Source organism: Pseudopodoces humilis, chromosome 23 (assembly GCF_049639895.1).
Source record: "Pseudopodoces humilis isolate 2021_Gansu_Grassland_sample_001 chromosome 23, ASM4963989v1, whole genome shotgun sequence".
Lineage (NCBI taxonomy): Eukaryota > Metazoa > Chordata > Aves > Passeriformes > Paridae > Pseudopodoces > Pseudopodoces humilis.
The window spans coordinates 2,559,274-2,575,301 of NC_142222.1; the positions used below are offsets into that span (position 1 = coordinate 2,559,274).

At 41.9% G+C, this 16,028-nt stretch overlaps 1 protein-coding gene across 1 annotated transcript in view; it reads right to left on the minus strand.

The window, feature by feature from the left end:
• Positions 1 to 358: 358 nt before the first annotated feature.
• The window catches only part of MED13 (mediator complex subunit 13), a 51,756-nt gene continuing 36,086 nt past the window's right edge, over positions 359 to 16,028 (minus strand). The window contains exons 12-30 of the mRNA XM_005525700.3: positions 15,603 to 15,724; positions 14,349 to 14,439; positions 13,956 to 14,170; positions 13,339 to 13,535; positions 11,249 to 12,165; positions 9,685 to 9,852; positions 8,386 to 8,609; positions 7,651 to 7,840; positions 6,699 to 7,164; positions 5,843 to 6,062; positions 5,078 to 5,269; positions 4,734 to 4,957; positions 4,143 to 4,285; positions 3,862 to 4,020; positions 3,581 to 3,766; positions 3,253 to 3,401; positions 2,856 to 3,029; positions 1,702 to 1,802; positions 359 to 1,064 (exon numbers count right to left, since the gene is read on the minus strand). Coding sequence (XP_005525757.1) covers positions 932 to 1,064; positions 1,702 to 1,802; positions 2,856 to 3,029; positions 3,253 to 3,401; positions 3,581 to 3,766; positions 3,862 to 4,020; positions 4,143 to 4,285; positions 4,734 to 4,957; positions 5,078 to 5,269; positions 5,843 to 6,062; positions 6,699 to 7,164; positions 7,651 to 7,840; positions 8,386 to 8,609; positions 9,685 to 9,852; positions 11,249 to 12,165; positions 13,339 to 13,535; positions 13,956 to 14,170; positions 14,349 to 14,439; positions 15,603 to 15,724 — 4,271 coding nt within the window. The 3' untranslated portion in view covers positions 359 to 931. The remainder of the gene's footprint in view (positions 1,065 to 1,701; positions 1,803 to 2,855; positions 3,030 to 3,252; positions 3,402 to 3,580; positions 3,767 to 3,861; positions 4,021 to 4,142; positions 4,286 to 4,733; positions 4,958 to 5,077; positions 5,270 to 5,842; positions 6,063 to 6,698; positions 7,165 to 7,650; positions 7,841 to 8,385; positions 8,610 to 9,684; positions 9,853 to 11,248; positions 12,166 to 13,338; positions 13,536 to 13,955; positions 14,171 to 14,348; positions 14,440 to 15,602; positions 15,725 to 16,028) is intronic.

Consider the following 16,028-nt stretch of genomic DNA (forward strand, 5'->3'; position numbering starts at 1 on the left):
GAGAATCTAGCCACAGCCCTGAACCATAACACAAACTTCAATTGAAGAGTTTATTCATGTTATTCTCACTACAAGTTAAACCACCTACGATATCACTTATATATTGCCATTGTTACTCTGTAAAGGTGTGATATAAAATGCTGTAAGACCCGGTACCTTTTCAATTTATATAAACACAGTGAACTTCATTACTGTACATGTACTCTGCAACTACAGCTTAGCTGTAAATCCCCCACACACAATGGTATGGACATTAACCCCTCTATCCCCATTAAACTGTACATCAAGACAATACAAATTTACTGTCCCCACCCACCCCTTACAAAAAAATAATACTCTAAAAGCAACCTACTGCAACTTTTAATTAAGACGATTACATATATTTTAGACCAATTGCTTTAAAGCAAGAAGGCAGTATAAACCTTCTAGGAAAATTTTTATAAAAGAGGTTAAGAAATATAAGACAATTTATACATTTAAAAACTTACAATAAATAAGAGATGCAGGCATTTTTGAATACTAAGTACTATAATCCAATACAAGAACATCTTGATGTTCTGAAGCCATAGGTTGAAACTTAATTGTTCCTCATGTTTCTTCTCATCTCCATGCTTTTAAAATTCATTAACCATTACTGGGTACTATGGCTCATTACTCTTCACAAATACTGTGGCTGGGGAAAAATGGTTAATTTTGCTACTAAAAATGTTATAATACACTTTCTGATCATCATTCTGAAGCGTCCCCCATAGTCAGTGACTCAAAGACAGCCGGGCGATGGGTGCCCCTCTCACAAGTCAAAACAATATTTGCTGGAAGTAACAAGATTCATACCCCATCACAAACAACTTGCACTGAGAAGAATTATAACTTAGTCCTGCAGTGAAATATCCCTTTTCCTCATTTTTGTCTTGCAAAATTCAGATGAAGATCACAGCATATTCATGATAAAGTTATACAACTGATTCAGCACCACAAAATGAATTGGGAGACATGACCGTCTGTCCTGGGTTGCAGGATCACAGGTTAGCCAGGAGAGTGCATTGTACTGTTCCAGAACAAACCTGAAAAACAAACAGCCTTCTGTCAGACCAACACACTTCCTCACCAGGATTTTACAGCCCTAATTTACTACAATCCACCTTCTTTGGCATCAGAAACATAAAATAGGTTTGCCAACATTGAGAAATAACATGCCTTAAAGATTATTACAGCAGTTCAGAGCTAAACTTGGTTTTGCTGGAAACCTGTAATTTTAATTGCATATTCTTAATTCATACCAAGAGGTTCACATTAAAAAAAAACAGAAAAGGAAAAATAATCTGATGTTTTCTCAATTAGTGTCCCATGTTTACATAGGTCTGGGCTCCTGTCTTTCAGCACTTCAGATTTTCCACAAGACTGCTGTGCAATACTCTGTCTCAACTATTTGTCTTTCCTGCTAGACCTCAAACTTTCTTCTAGTTTGAGGAATTCATTGTTTTTCAAACATTTTCAAAGTTAAAGAAGGGCTTAGAGATGTTTGGTTTTAATTTCACTGTTCCATGACAATCACTTAAAGCACAGCAATTTATCTCCACTAAGGATATCAGCTGTGCAAAAAAAAAAAACCAACAGCACGAAGAACAAACATGCAGTTTCACTGCAGCAGCATTAAAAACTAAATGCACAATATTTTTGCAACTGATCAATGACAAATACCTGAGCACATCAGAAGTTTGATTAGAATCAAGTGGATGGGAGTGTTTACTGTGGAGTAGCTCGTCTGATTGCACTGAAGGCACGTGGAGGTGCAAAGAGGCCTGAGGAAGGAAGAAGGAAGCCAGAAGTTACTGCCTGATCAACTACAACATATTTCCTTCCCCCACATTGTTATAGCTTGCAGTCACCTTCTCTAACATACAAGCCAAAACAAATCTTATCCATAGGCCATCAACAAGTTCAGGGCTTATCAGAATATTTATATTCTCTCACACAGATCTCTGCTAAAAGCACAGTGCTAATAGTGAAATACATATTGGGTTTTTTTTTAAATCCCTTTTCTACATTAAGTGATTATTAAAAAAATAACTCAAGTGGCCCAAGATGTCTAATAAAACTTGGAAGTTCAGTTGCTTTCTATAGGCCTGGTCTATTTATATTTCATATATAGAGCTGCCTAGCGTAAATAATAAATCCTCTCTTCAAAATAATATCCTATACAAAGCCACAGCTGAGCTTAGGCCACGAGGAACTGCTAATCCAGACACAAACTAGGCTGCAGAAGATATATCTGAATCATTAGAAAACAAATCACAGTATTAGAGATGCTGATTTGTTAATACAGAAAGTTTCTCTGTATACCAATGTATGGCCTTAAATATGCCAGGTGTGTCTTGATTGTGTCATAAGGAGATAAGGGGCTCAGACAGCACCCAGACTGATGATACAATGGCTGTAACTTCGCAAAGCCAACATGGAAAAAACAGCTTTTATGCTTTGTGCAATACAGAAAGAGATTAATTTTTCCTTATTTTACCCAGGGCAGCTGAGTTATTATGCTGTACTTATGTACCTCCTTCTCTACCACCAGTCCCCACAGGAGTCCAGCCTTAGCCTGAACTCTGTCCAGGAACTCAACCTGTTCTTACAAAATCCTGGAGCATGTAGCCAAGAAAAGAAAGAGTCCAGACCATCAGGAAGGAACATGAGCAAGTCAGAACCTTCAAAACAACCAAATCTCAAAAACTGAACACCTGATCTCTCCTGAAGCAAAAGCAGAGCTATCCCCAGAGACATGCACTGACTTTGGTTTAACCAGAAGAGTTTTCACCCCCAGATCCCTCAGGCTGCACAAGTCTCTGCCAGGACAGTACCTTAAGAAACAAGGGACACTGATTTTGTGCTTGAGGACACGCTGACCAAAACCAGTCAGGCAATGGACCTGCTTTGGCAGTTGACACAAAATAACCGAGGGCCAGTGGCTGCTGCAGTATATTTGTTACTTCATCATGAGATTCTGTGGAAAGCAATCGATCTGTGCCTTGACCCTGGAACACAACAGGCAATGGTTTTGGATTAGGAGAGCACAAATTTAATAGAAATTATCTGTAGCTTCTGAAACACAAAGCATTTTGAAATATCCAAGCACAACATGACAACTCAATATCCAGGTGGATCTAAAACCTTTCATTCCGCAAAAAGGAAATGAACAGATGGAGAAAAACCAGACAAAACACACACACACAAAACTGTATTTACTCCAATAATTACCTTGCCCATATCACCTCCATGGGGGTAGTGGGACCCTGGAGAATGCACAGGGGATCCACCAGGAGATGCAGGAAGAATATTTATAATATCAGGATCAAGATCATCTCCAGTGTCTAACAAGTCAAAGATTCCCATTCCATCTGCTCCATCTTGAAAAAGAACAAGACCAGTGAATTCCTACAATTTCACCATGTGCAGGATATGACAATACATTCAGAAATGAAGTGATTTTCAATGGAAATGGTTGCTTAGAATGAGCAGTTTATTCTTATGATAGGGGGAGTGACGAGCAGTTTTTAGAAGGCAAGAACAAATCCCAAATACAAACCATTGTTTGTGTTAAAGGCCAGGTCCAGGTTCTCAGTGGTGTAAGTGGATGATGCCACTTGCACGGATGCAGAGGTGGGGAACACCAGGATGTGAGTGCAGGACGTGTCCTGGGGCGTGTTCAGCTGAGACGTTTGCATGTTCAGAGTGGTGCTGCGCCCGAACACGGAGCCGGTGGACACAGAATCTTTGGGAGAGAAATCAAGCGGTTCCTTAGTTTTGCAAAGCCTGAACTGTTAGTTCTCATGCCAAAAAGAGAGAGAGAGAGAGTTTCCCAAATACCTGGCATAATAATGAAGGATCCCTGGGGTTCCATGGCCACCAAGCAAGCACTGAGAATGCTGGGGGAGTCTGCAGCAGAGATCCCACACATCCTGCACATGTCCTTCAGCCTCTTGCTCAGCGACTGCAGGTTCCGGCGGCTCAGCAAACAGCTCCAGTCTGAGGAAGGAAATCTCATTGGTGAGGTTTTCTTCCAGAAACAGGGATGGACACATTTGATACTACCGAAAAATTAAACCTTCAAATCAAGCTTTAGACTCTTAAAAAAATGCTGCTGCTACCTTTTAATTCCCCATGTCCTATTCTTCCTAAGCGGCCTATGACAACTCTCCACGGCAAAGAGCTCATCTGCACAAGTCCCAAGCACCATTCCCACAGCTTCTGGAGACCAAGTCTGCGGGCAGAACCCTTTTTCCTGCGAGCTCTAGAAGTAAGAAAGAAGAGAAAACAAAGCTAAAACCCATCTGTAACAAGTTTTCAATGCCACATTTAGAACTTTTTTGTATTAACCTGAACACTCCCAGGACCCAAGAGCATTGGTATTGAGGTCCATCAGCTGCAGCTTCAGGGGTTTGGGTATTTTAATTAATCACATTCTTAAAACTGACATTAACAGCCCATAAGTGAGATGGGGAAGTATGAACACACACATTAACATTCAAGAATCCCATGAAACGAAACTATGCTCTTCTAAAAATTTAACTCAAAACAGTATGCACATAATAAGGAAACCATTCATCTGCTTTAGCCACTTTTGCAACACAGCGAGTCTACAAAAGTCAGTTATTCTTACAGCACCAAACCCACTGTAATTCTTCAGGGGAATGAAAGAAAATATACTTTGTAAAAATGAGTTGAAGTTTGGTTCTTACCTGTTTGGTACATCAATATTAATTATGCAAGTTTCTAACTGCTCTCCATAGAGGTCTGTACAGGATGCAAGCAGCCACCTCTGGTCATGAGATAAACAGTAGCCCACAAAAAGCACATTATACTTCTGGCCAGCTTCTCCAAAGGTTTCTCCCAGCTCTGTTTGCTTGTCCTTTACAGGAGCCAGTATAAAAGGAGGGGTGTAGAGTCGAATACACTCAGGTCTCTAGAAAGACAACAGAACAGACAATGAAAGAAATTATTCCTAACACAAAAGATGGTTAGTTGGTAAGCAGGGACCTTCCTCTGATCTGGGTAATTCCACAATCTCATTAACAATACTCACATCAGGACTCCTAAGAGCAGTTTCCATGGCTAAACCTGGGCCAAAGCCAGTTAAGGTTTTCACATTGGTGGAAGTTGGGAGAGGTCTCCGACACTGAGTGAAAGCTGAAAATGCCAAAGATTTTAAATGCTGAGTGTAAATCTGCCGGTCCTCGTGTTTCACAGGCTGGAGCAGGTACTGACATGGGACAATCTAGAACAGAAAAGAGGAGAAAAAAAAATAAATCATTGTTTTATCAATAGATTAAATGGCTTCTGACACAGTATTTGGTACATTGCTTTTTGAATTTTACATTGCAGTCAAATTTCTTCCACTTCTAAAGCCTGCGGAGTTTCAAGAAATTATTCTCACTGAAATTTTCTTCAGAGGAAAAAATAATTGCTCAGAAGAGAATCTTAATGATTCCTCCAAAATCTGTCCTCTGTTAACTGGTCCTGCAGCTGCTGCTGGGCTGAGCTCTGCCTACCAGCCCAGCAGGGTCAGGCAGATTCCAGTACAGGACCAACAGCTTTCCCATACTTCACTCATCACTGTAGTGGGCACTACATTTCCTCTGAGATAAAACTGATGAGTTTGGAATGTACAAAAGGATTCAGCTTTGGTTAATAGCACCCAAACTGCTCTAGAAACTTTAACCTAATGATTTAACAGCTGGAGAACTGTAAGTAATGTTTATGAAGGAAATGTAACTCCCACCTTGAGGATGTTACTGCCCCCAAAACACAGCCAAAGCCAAGAACACTCTGTTTGTTTCTGTTGGCTCACCTGCACAGAAATGATGTTCTTGATGTTGGGAGGAAGAACCTGAACCATCTCTAGGAAGCAGCGCAGAAGTCCAAGTGTCCACAAACTGGATGAGCTACTGTTCTCATCCTTTTTTTCGTATGTGAAAGGATCAATTATGTAAACTACAATTGCAGGTGGATAGGTGATAGCATGTGAATCTCCATCTGTGGGGACTCCAACTTTATCACGATCCATAGTGCTGGAAATGAAATTTTGGAACCAGTTACAAACAGCTGACTTTTATAAAGATTTGGTTTAACTTCAAAACTAGATCAAAACTAGGTCAATTATTAATCTGAAAGATCTTTGAGTCAACTGTGGTGTAAGAAACAGTCTTTTTATGTCATTTTTGTATAAGAGTTTACCAGTAACTCTAAATCTCTTTTTCTTTCTTTAGCCTTTTTTATTACAGCAGGTCAACTACTGCTTAACTGGGGAACAAGAATATCTACAGTAAGAGCTGTCTTCACCACTCTAACTTTGATTACAGAAAATAGAACTCTAAGATGGTGCCAATTAGCTATCTCCCCTTCCTTCCCCAGCCCTTTAAAATATTGAAGTGAGTAGTTTGGTGAATTTTCTCTCTTTAGAGAGAAGGAAAAAAAAAAAAAGGAAGTTTATTTTTGTACCAGAGCAGACACTGAGATGTAATTAGAACTGCAGCTACAACTGGAACCAAAAGGTTCAGCTCCACCACAATTTAACTCTCATTCTCCCTTAAAAGCAGCTTGGTGAAAATAAATACAGGATTTTCACTGAAGGGGTGAAAGTGCATTCATAAGTTCATGTTAGTTGAGCTGATTTTTCATCTGAAGGTGTGACTGCAGTTCCCTACCTTTCAGAAACCTCTGGATGGGGCTGTGCAGGTGCTGCAGCCGTGTCTCCAGACATCCCTGCTGTTTGCAGTGTTGGCTGTTGCTGCTGCCCCCCAGTTTGCCCATTCGGGACTGGCGCAGCCTGGGTGGGCAGGGAGGCAGGAGTGGTATTGTTCATATTGCTGAAAGGTGGGAACGAGGAAGGCTTGCTCGTTGGAATGCCACTGCCCAGGCTGGCAGAGGAGGAGGATGGGGCAGTGGTGGTCAGGGTGGAGTTGGCTGTAGTGGCTGCAGAGGACATGGCACTGCTGGAGGTCACTGTGATGGTGCTGCTGGTGGGAGCTGCAGGAGCGGATGACGGAGTGTTGGGATTGGCAGCAGGGGCTGTCACTGGGGGCAGAGCAGAGGCCGCCTGGCTGGAGGGAGGGACCAGGTTTGTTTGGGAAAGCAGAGAATTGTCCAAAGGCTGAGAAGCAAGATAAGGACCTAAAACAATAGGAAAAAAAAGCATAAATTTTATATTGGAGCTGTTTTGATGCTTATGTCACTTATGGAAATCAACAGTTGTAACAAAACAGAGCAAACCTTGAGCACACATTTTAGCTCTCAAATTAAAATACCTGTATTAAATTTTCAAACTCTAGTATTTTCATAAAAGCCTTTCAAAAATATCAAGAAATCTGTTTTTAATATAACTTTTTTCCAGATGTGTTGAATTGCTTGAAATCACTGCCTCACAATCCAAGTCACCAACACAAGAAGACAACCGAAGTCCCTGTCAGGCAGGCATGCTGCTATCCCCTAAAGGCACTGCTGGGAGGTAAGAGGCCATTTTAGCACATATTCAAATCCAGTTTAAAACCAGAAAACCGGTTTAAAATCAATAAAACAATAAGCCACAATTCCTTCTTCTCTATTGCAAAGTAGTAAGTGACAATTGTATGAAATAAGGAACATTAAAAAAGGTCATACCCAGCTCATATCTGCAAACTTGAGCGTAGAGTTTGAGCTTGGAGAACGCATCGTTGTTGGCATTGGCTGTCTGTGAGAACCATTCTGTGACCAACTTCTCCGAGAGCTTCTTGGAGGCTGTAGGTCCAACCCTCATGATCCCATCAGGCAGTAACTTACAGATAGGTCTGTGCTGACCAAGCCTGCAGGACTGCAAAGAAGGTAAAAAAAAGCCTTAAAATCTGTTAAATATCACACAAAGGATATATCCCAGAAAGGTAGAGAAAGAGAACTCTCAGTTTATTTACAATATTCCAAAGTAACCTTTTAACTCTAGAATTCCACCAGTAGGAAATGTTGAATAGTGATTTTATGGGTTATTGTCAGCGTTTTCCTAAATGCAAGAAAACCAGGTTGATATGAATCTACTCTAATCTTCATTCAATCCAAGCAACAGAAGCGTGTAATTAATGAATTAAATGGAGGTAACACAATTAAGGTGGCAATGCAGAGCGTTGCCACCGGGTGGCGTTTATCGGATGAGAACGATGAATACTGAAAGGAACGGGGAAGCAGCACGAACAGCCCTTATCTTCCAAGTGCCCATTCCTAAAATCCCTCCGAGCAGCTTTCCCAGATAGCATTCTGAGCAGGCGTCGCTATCAGCTCCGACAAGCCTGATAAGTCCTTATGAGCACGTATTAGAAACAGCCTTTCCCAAATCCATTTCACTGCAAACTGCCACAAATCCTGTACCTCGTATATTGCAGTCAGATCCCTAAAGAAGCTTTTGGCTCCGTTGAGCAGAGCCTCGTTCTCCGGGCACACCACAACGTAAGCGACGTCTCGCTGAGATCCGTAAGGTTCCAGCATCAGCCTCTCCCAGTAGGGCAATGCAAATGGAGACAGCACCAGGAAATCGTAATCGTATCCCAACAAAAATGTTGGGATTGGCAGTGGTTCTGGGGACTCATCAGTTCCTGGAAAAGCAAGGCATGTTTTTTAAGCAGAAAGCTTAAAATTAACTTCAAGGAAACATGAATAGAACAGCCTCTGGTGTTCCCAGCATCTCACAGGAAGGGGCACTGGCTATCAATGGAATAGTTCTCATTTTACAGATCCAAAGTGTAGGAGCCAACCCTCTGAAAAACACCCATCAGCTGATTGGTTTTTATTTGAAATATCTCAGGGCCTCAGGAAAAAGTTCCACAGTGTTTTATATTTCCATCAGTACACAGGCAATCGAGAACAGATCTGCCCTGTCCAGGAAGCCTTTTCCCACAGAGCCAAAGCAACCAGGGACCAAAGTAAGGTAAAAAAATGTAAATATTCTAAGCAGATGGGTAAAGGGCCAGTGAAGGAAACAAACTTAAGAGCATGCATTTACATGTACTGTAAATGTATAATTGCCACGTTCTAAATACAGCTACAAAATATCTGCTGGTGAAAGGTCACTCTTGTAACACAGTGGTAAATCAATCTCATATGCTAATGAAGTCATTAAATCATGAGTGCAAAAAATTCACCTTCTATCTGTGAATGCATCACTTGTTGGCCACTCCAAACATTTATCAGAGACACTGAGTAACCCTAGATCTTGAACACAATTCTGACAGTACTGAGCAATAAAACACACTGTCTCAAGAATTTCAAAAGCAGGTATTTTTAATTCCCTACCTTTACAGTAATTCAAATGGGGTGAATAGAAAAATTTTGAGTATAAAATCCTGAGCAGTTGCTCCGTTTTTAACACTAAACCCATCTTTGCAATTTCAGTCCCTCACTGGGTGAAGTGTCAGGTGTATACAAACAGTGCAACTGAAGCTGTAAATTTTAAATGCACATCTTTAATTCATTGCCTGTTCTAAGGAATATAAATATTTTCTGTTTTTCTAAAGAGAAGAATTCTCCTCTGTCTAATAAGCTCTCGTTAGTTTAAAGAAAGGTCAAGTGCTGTTCAGCATCCCAATAGGTTGAGCATCACCAGCCACCAAGTTGGGGTGGATGGAGCAGAGGAAGGAGATTCCATGAAGCAGGAGTGCATGGAACCGTTACCGTAGGAGCCTCTCCCAGCCATTTTGTGGAACTGCTGCCACGTGAGGGGTCCCTGCACACCCCAGGACCGGACCGTTCGCTTCTTCTGGATGGCGTCCTGCAGCACGGGCTGGAGCGAGAGCAGCATGCGGAGGATGTCCTGGGAACACTGCATGCTCACATCCACCACTGCGGGAACACAAACATGGTCAGGGCAGCTGCACGACAGCCACGATCCCAAAGCACCTCCATTGTAAACACTCTCTTCTAAAAAACACCTGCAGGCCACCCAGAGGCTGGGATATATAAGGTTGAGCATACATGGATTTAGAGCTCTCCCTCTTCCCCTGACAAAATATACAGATGGATTTTTTTCCTTAATTTTGTTCTTTCCTCTAGAATTTTTCCCACTGAAAGGGGAAAATTTCTTATGAGTTAAACTAAGAGAAAACACCCTAAAATAAAAACAAACCAAAAACAATCCAAAAAGCTCCAAACAAGTCGTAGAAGCCTGAAACTCCCAGATTGTCCCCCCCAAACGAAGGCACATTTGCAGGCTGCCACCCAGTGCTCATTTCAGTGAAGTCAAGGGAAGCCTTGAGCAGACTCAGCCCATTTCATCCAGAGCCACCACTGGGCCATTTTTCAAGTACAGGGCTTTAGAATTAAATCTGACACAAAATTTGGCATGGCTACAATTTCCAAGTCTTCTCTTTTAAAATATCTTTACATCTTTTTATCCCAAACACCAGAGTCACAGTAACACAGAGTCTTCTCCTGTGTGCCTAAAAACATCAATTTATTTACAGTCTGGGCTTTCCAAGTTAATCCCCCAGCAAGTCACAGGAACCTGGCTGTGTTCTCCTCATCTTCACTTACAACTATGAACTGCAGCTACCTGTGATTCCTAACTTTATCTTTCACCCTAACTCTGTTAAGAGTTGCCACTTGAAAATTCTATTAGAGAGAAGTAAGCAAATACACACAATGAAGGGTATTCCAAGAGACACTGCATCATTACTCAGGCCCTCGAAGGAAAAATCCAAGGATTTCTGAACTGGCAGACCCAACATACAGTGAAGGCTACAATAATGCTTTTTTTGCCACATGTGCCATTAACCTACTGCCCCCTCTCTCCTCCTTAAAGAAACGGGGAAGCCAACTGAATCAGAGCTGTTGTTTAATTCTGCCTTGTAGCCTTGACAGTTTGGTCACCACTCAAACCCCCTGCATTTCCTACAGGCATCAATCATTCCAGAGCCTCTGTAGAGCCACTCACCAAAAGCTCTTTAAAGGATAAATCCAGTGAAGTGTTGTGGACACAGACAGTGGTCTCAAGTTACGCTTCATATATATATTGGGAATTTACAACTGGGGGCAGCGAAGGCCTTACTCTGCTTGGTGATCAGCACGAGACATAGAAGGGCTGGTTATTCTGAACACCATCAACCAGAAGTCTGTACAAGCACTCAGGTGGCAAAAAAAGCATTCAAAATCCACAAAGGAAAACCACAAAAAAAGACCCTTCATAAACAAAAACCCAAACAAGCAGAAAAGTGGAAAATAAGCTGTTTTCAATATTTACCATTTCTTTTTGACCAGTGGTGCAAGCAAGTAGTTTTCACAAGTGCTTCATCAACTTTCCCTCCTGACATATTGTCCATGAACTGCCGTCCATGTTCCAAGGCTAAGTAGCAGTCATTGCAACAATCCCTTTCTTCTACACGTACCAGGCTGCTGACAGCACCAACTTTGGCCATGGAGTCTTGGTCTGCTGCTCCAAAGGGTGAGAACAGGTTGGTGCACTGATCCTGCAGCAACAGTATCAAGTCATCGGGCAATTTCTCAGGTTCTTTCAGCCCTCCGCTGCCGTGTTCAATGGAAGTAGCTCTGAGAGCTTCAAAGCGTTTTTCTGCTTCCTTGCCACACTCCGTGTTTCGCCCCAGAATATCCAACTCGTCTTCGAGAAACAGCCCGGAACTGTTGCCAAATTTTCTATTCATAACAGCACTGAAACCACAGGTACACCTATACTGGGCCTCTTGTGTTGGATCAGGAATGTAAACTCCAACGTCAGCACCTTTGATGTTCATATTGCAAACACAAATGCAGCAGCTGTCGAAGTTGCAGTCTTTGAAGAGATTCATGACGGACTCGGAGAGGATGAGATTCACATACAGGCTGTGTGCCTCGGGGATGGAAGGCACCGTCGCGGGCTCCACCGAGTTCAGCGGCCGACACGTGGAGGGTGTGGAAGCTGGGGAGTACAAATCCGAGTTCTCATATTTCACTGAGCCCTGGGCGCTCGCGGGCCCGCCAGCTCCACGGGGCGTTCGGGGAGTCCTTGGTGTTCTGGGAGTTGGGAAGCGAGGGGTGGAAGGAGAAGGGAGGATTCCAGCCCCGCTGTTGCTGGGAGGGGCACTGCTCGGGGGCATCCCAAACGGAGTGTGGGTCTGGGGGGTGTAGGCAGGGCCGTACTCCTGATCCATGGTGCTCCCGTCACTGACAGCAGCCACAAGAGAAGGAAAGGCTTTAAGTATACAACATACTGGGTTTGAAGTTTAAGACTCAGATTTCTAAAGAAGGACCTTCCTAATTAATATTTGCTTTTTTTAAGCTAGTCTTTCATAATCCACAGCAAGATTTTCATTCCCTAAGGAACTTCAAGAGCATTTGTTCTTAAATGACTTTGCAGGATTCCCACTGACAGCACCATTAAAGAATCTCTCCCTGCCTCCTTTTGTCTTTTCCTTTGCACAAAGCTCCCAGGAAACAAGTGTGGTCAGAATAAATTATAAATTCTGTGCATGTATGGAGTCTAAAGGACACCTTTTTCATTCATGTTTTATTTACATGTTGTGTTAACACACACTAAGAAAATAGACCAGAGGTCTATTGACAACAGATTAAGCTGAATCCACGAGGAAAGTATCACCTGGAAAGGTTTAACATTTTCTTCCCTAAGCACCTGAGTATCTCCAAAGCCTTGTAAGGCTAATGAGACCTGAAAACATATTGCTAATGAGTAACAGAAGCAACATCAGTATTTAATCCAAAATTTAACATTCATATAATTTTATCAAGAAATACATAACACCTTCTTGCTACCCAATCCATTTATACCAGCTGGTAATGTGGCAGAGAAAAAGAAAGAAATCTTTTCCTCAAGAAGAGCTGGCAGCAAGAGCATCCCTATCAAATGCAGGGTACAGAAATGTCCCCTGCAGCTCTGCTGTGACCAGGCCCAATCACATGGCACAGATGTTTTCCTACTCCCAGCACAGCTGAGTTTACTGCTACTTAAGAAAGTAATTTAAGAAACAGCAGCACCACCTACTAAGCCCTTCCAGCACCAAGTACATCACCACAAAAGCAAAGTCCCAAGTTTACATTTATCTTGATTGTTACCATCTTCATTACTTATTAAACCTGGACTTGCACCATTAAGCTTCCCCAAGAAACCTTTAAAGGAGACAACAAATAAAATGTATGTACAGTTAAGAAGCTCTTTGAGAAGAGTCTCCTGCAGTAGGTTTAGCCAGAAGGATGTTTTTAAAGGCTCTTGTCAGTTGCATAAACAGAGTATAAACAAATATTCCCACTACTGATTGACAAAATAAATATTTAGGGGTGGCAAAGTGACACCTCACAAAGCTGAACCCCCCAGGGTCGTACCCATCTTTGATGAAAGGCATGGCAGGGCCTGGAGGAAGCAGATCCAGCTTTCCCACAGTCCAGCTCTGGCGGTAAATGCATTCCTCGGGCAGTTTGATGGGAGGAAGACATTGGCTGGGAAGAGTCTTCAGTGGTGCAAACATGGAACATCCCACTAAAGCTTGACAGTTCTCAGGCTTATAAACGTAAGAATAATCCTGGAAGTCAGACATGGGAAAGCATTAGTGTGTAAATAAGATCACTGCAGCAATTAAATGCTTCTCCAAAAACCAGGATGGAGTTCAAGCAGCAGCTCTTTAACCCAAAATCCTCACACAGATGCAAGAGAAAGCTGAGATGTGTACATACAATATTCACAATACATCAAAACAAACCTCAGTGGATTACAATGACTGAAAAGCATTTCTGCAGCTTTCTAATGGCTACTCAAATATTACTCTCTCTTAAGTTTAGATGGTAAAACACTATATACTTACTACAAAGTGTATTACCTCCCCCAAAATAATGCAGGACAAGTTATAAACTGTACTTAATCTCCCCCATTCTGATTCAGATTTAAGTAATAAACTGATCAATAATCATCACAAGGACTGATTAGGGCTGTCAGCACTACCTACCTTGATTTCAGCAGGTTTGGGGCTGCAGAAACCCTCATCTACTTCGATTCTGAACTGAGCTCCCACAGCAGAGCTATTCCCTTCCAGCACTGTTCCTCCAAGTGTAGTGTCCATGCTGCCATACTCCTTATTGTTCATGTTCATGGGAGAAAACCCCATAATATGTTGTTCCAGTGAAGGGGGAGTTGGATACATTTTATGGAGATCTGCAGTGCCTAATTTCAGATCAGAAGCAGACTTTAGAGCATGAAAACTTTCTGAAGTGTTTCCTGAGTCTCAAAATTTCACAAAGGCAAATGAAGGATACGTTTCCAAATTGCCATAACATATTAGAGTCAAATATTTAGAGTTAGTATTCTTTTTAGGCAAAAAGAAAACACAAATAAATCTTACTTATGCATGACAGTGGGTCTAGATTTCCTGTTTTTGCCTCTTTGCAGTTGGATTTGTCATCAGTGCCATTCACTGTTCGTTTAGATCCAGGCTAAGAAAGAAATATTGTCATAAAATCACTTCAGATATAAACACATGATCATGTTTCCTGCTAACAGGAAATCTTACCTGCACATACAAAGCTGAGACATTATAAAATATTTAGAAAACTTAAAGTAGCTCAGAAGCCTAAGGTTGGGCTTATACTTGTTCTTAATTCTCGGAACCCAGAGAACCCCTCCCAACAGGTCACAATGTTATTGAAGAGAAAAAGCAGTTACAAAACAACCCTCAGCCTGTTAGCAGACAGTAAAAGAAGCTAAATGAGGGCTGCCCACAGACTACCAGAACAAACCATAACACCCCCAGAGCCAGATTAACATCACTGGTGTTACCACAGGAACAGAAAAGACAAACACAAATCCTGCAACAAGAAATACAGGAAAGAAAAACAGTCAAAAGTAAAAGAATAAGATATTTTACCATCTTTCAACAGTTCAGATGTCTATAGACTGTAAGTGTTCATGTTTAAGAGCAAACACACTTCATTACATAGACTGATGACCTCTGAGGGCTGTTAAGATCCTTCAGCCCTTACTCAGCTCCAGCTCCCACTAAAGTTGATGGGCATTTTGTCTGGGTAAGGGGATTTAGGATTAAGCATGGAGCAAAGTACAGTTCAGAAAAGACAACTGATTACAAACAGTATTGAAATAGAAACTAGAAAGATAATGGATTCAGAGCCATCAGAGACTGCAAGAGAAACTGTTCTAAGATAATAGCTGCTGCAGAGAAGCAGTTTATTTGGCAGAATTTCCAGTGTTTAAGTGCCTTTTCTCTTTCAGAAGCTGCTGTTTTGTTTCAATATTACCTTGATGAAGCAGTTAACTAGAGCCCGAACCACAAGAAAAGAACACACCTGCTGAATCTGTACAACTCAAACTAAGGGTATGTTCAGGCAGCACACATTGTGGGGATTGTAAGGAAGTAACACCAAGAGGTTGTTTGCATCAAAAATCTGCCTGCATGAGTCAACCAGAACAGTCCGTTTGCCACTGAGGGGCCACAGCTCTTGTTTGTGTAAATGTTTTGGAACCTCTCCTACACACGCATGGGGGGAAAAAAAAAAATCAAACCCCAAACCACAGGAAGACAAGGGTTGTTCCTTGCTGGTTTTTGGCTGGCACCTGCCGGGACTTTTTGCACATCACTTACTGTGAGTTCATCTTCATCAGAATTGAAGAGATTGTCCAGGTCAGTGTAGGAGACCACCAGGTCTGTCTCATGGAACAGGCTGGTCGAGGCAGTGCGGGCGTGGGCAGCCAAGCGTTGGGCATCTGTGGAGAGAGACCAACATCACAACACTGGCACTGCATCTTCATTAAAAACTTCATTAAAGAGCTCTTTCCACAGCTGGGGGGAAAGGAAACCAAGGGGGTCAGATAGTCCTGGTTCCACTCATCCATCTTACAGAGGCAAGGGCCCTTCCATTTTAGAGCATTTGGATTTTATAGCCAACATTTGTTTGCAAGGTGCAACAAAAAAATATTCCAAGCAGACTGAAGCGAAATACAAGCCATAAAACACAAAACTTAGCAGCCTATTAGAACCTATTGACTATTCAAGACACCATTAATATAA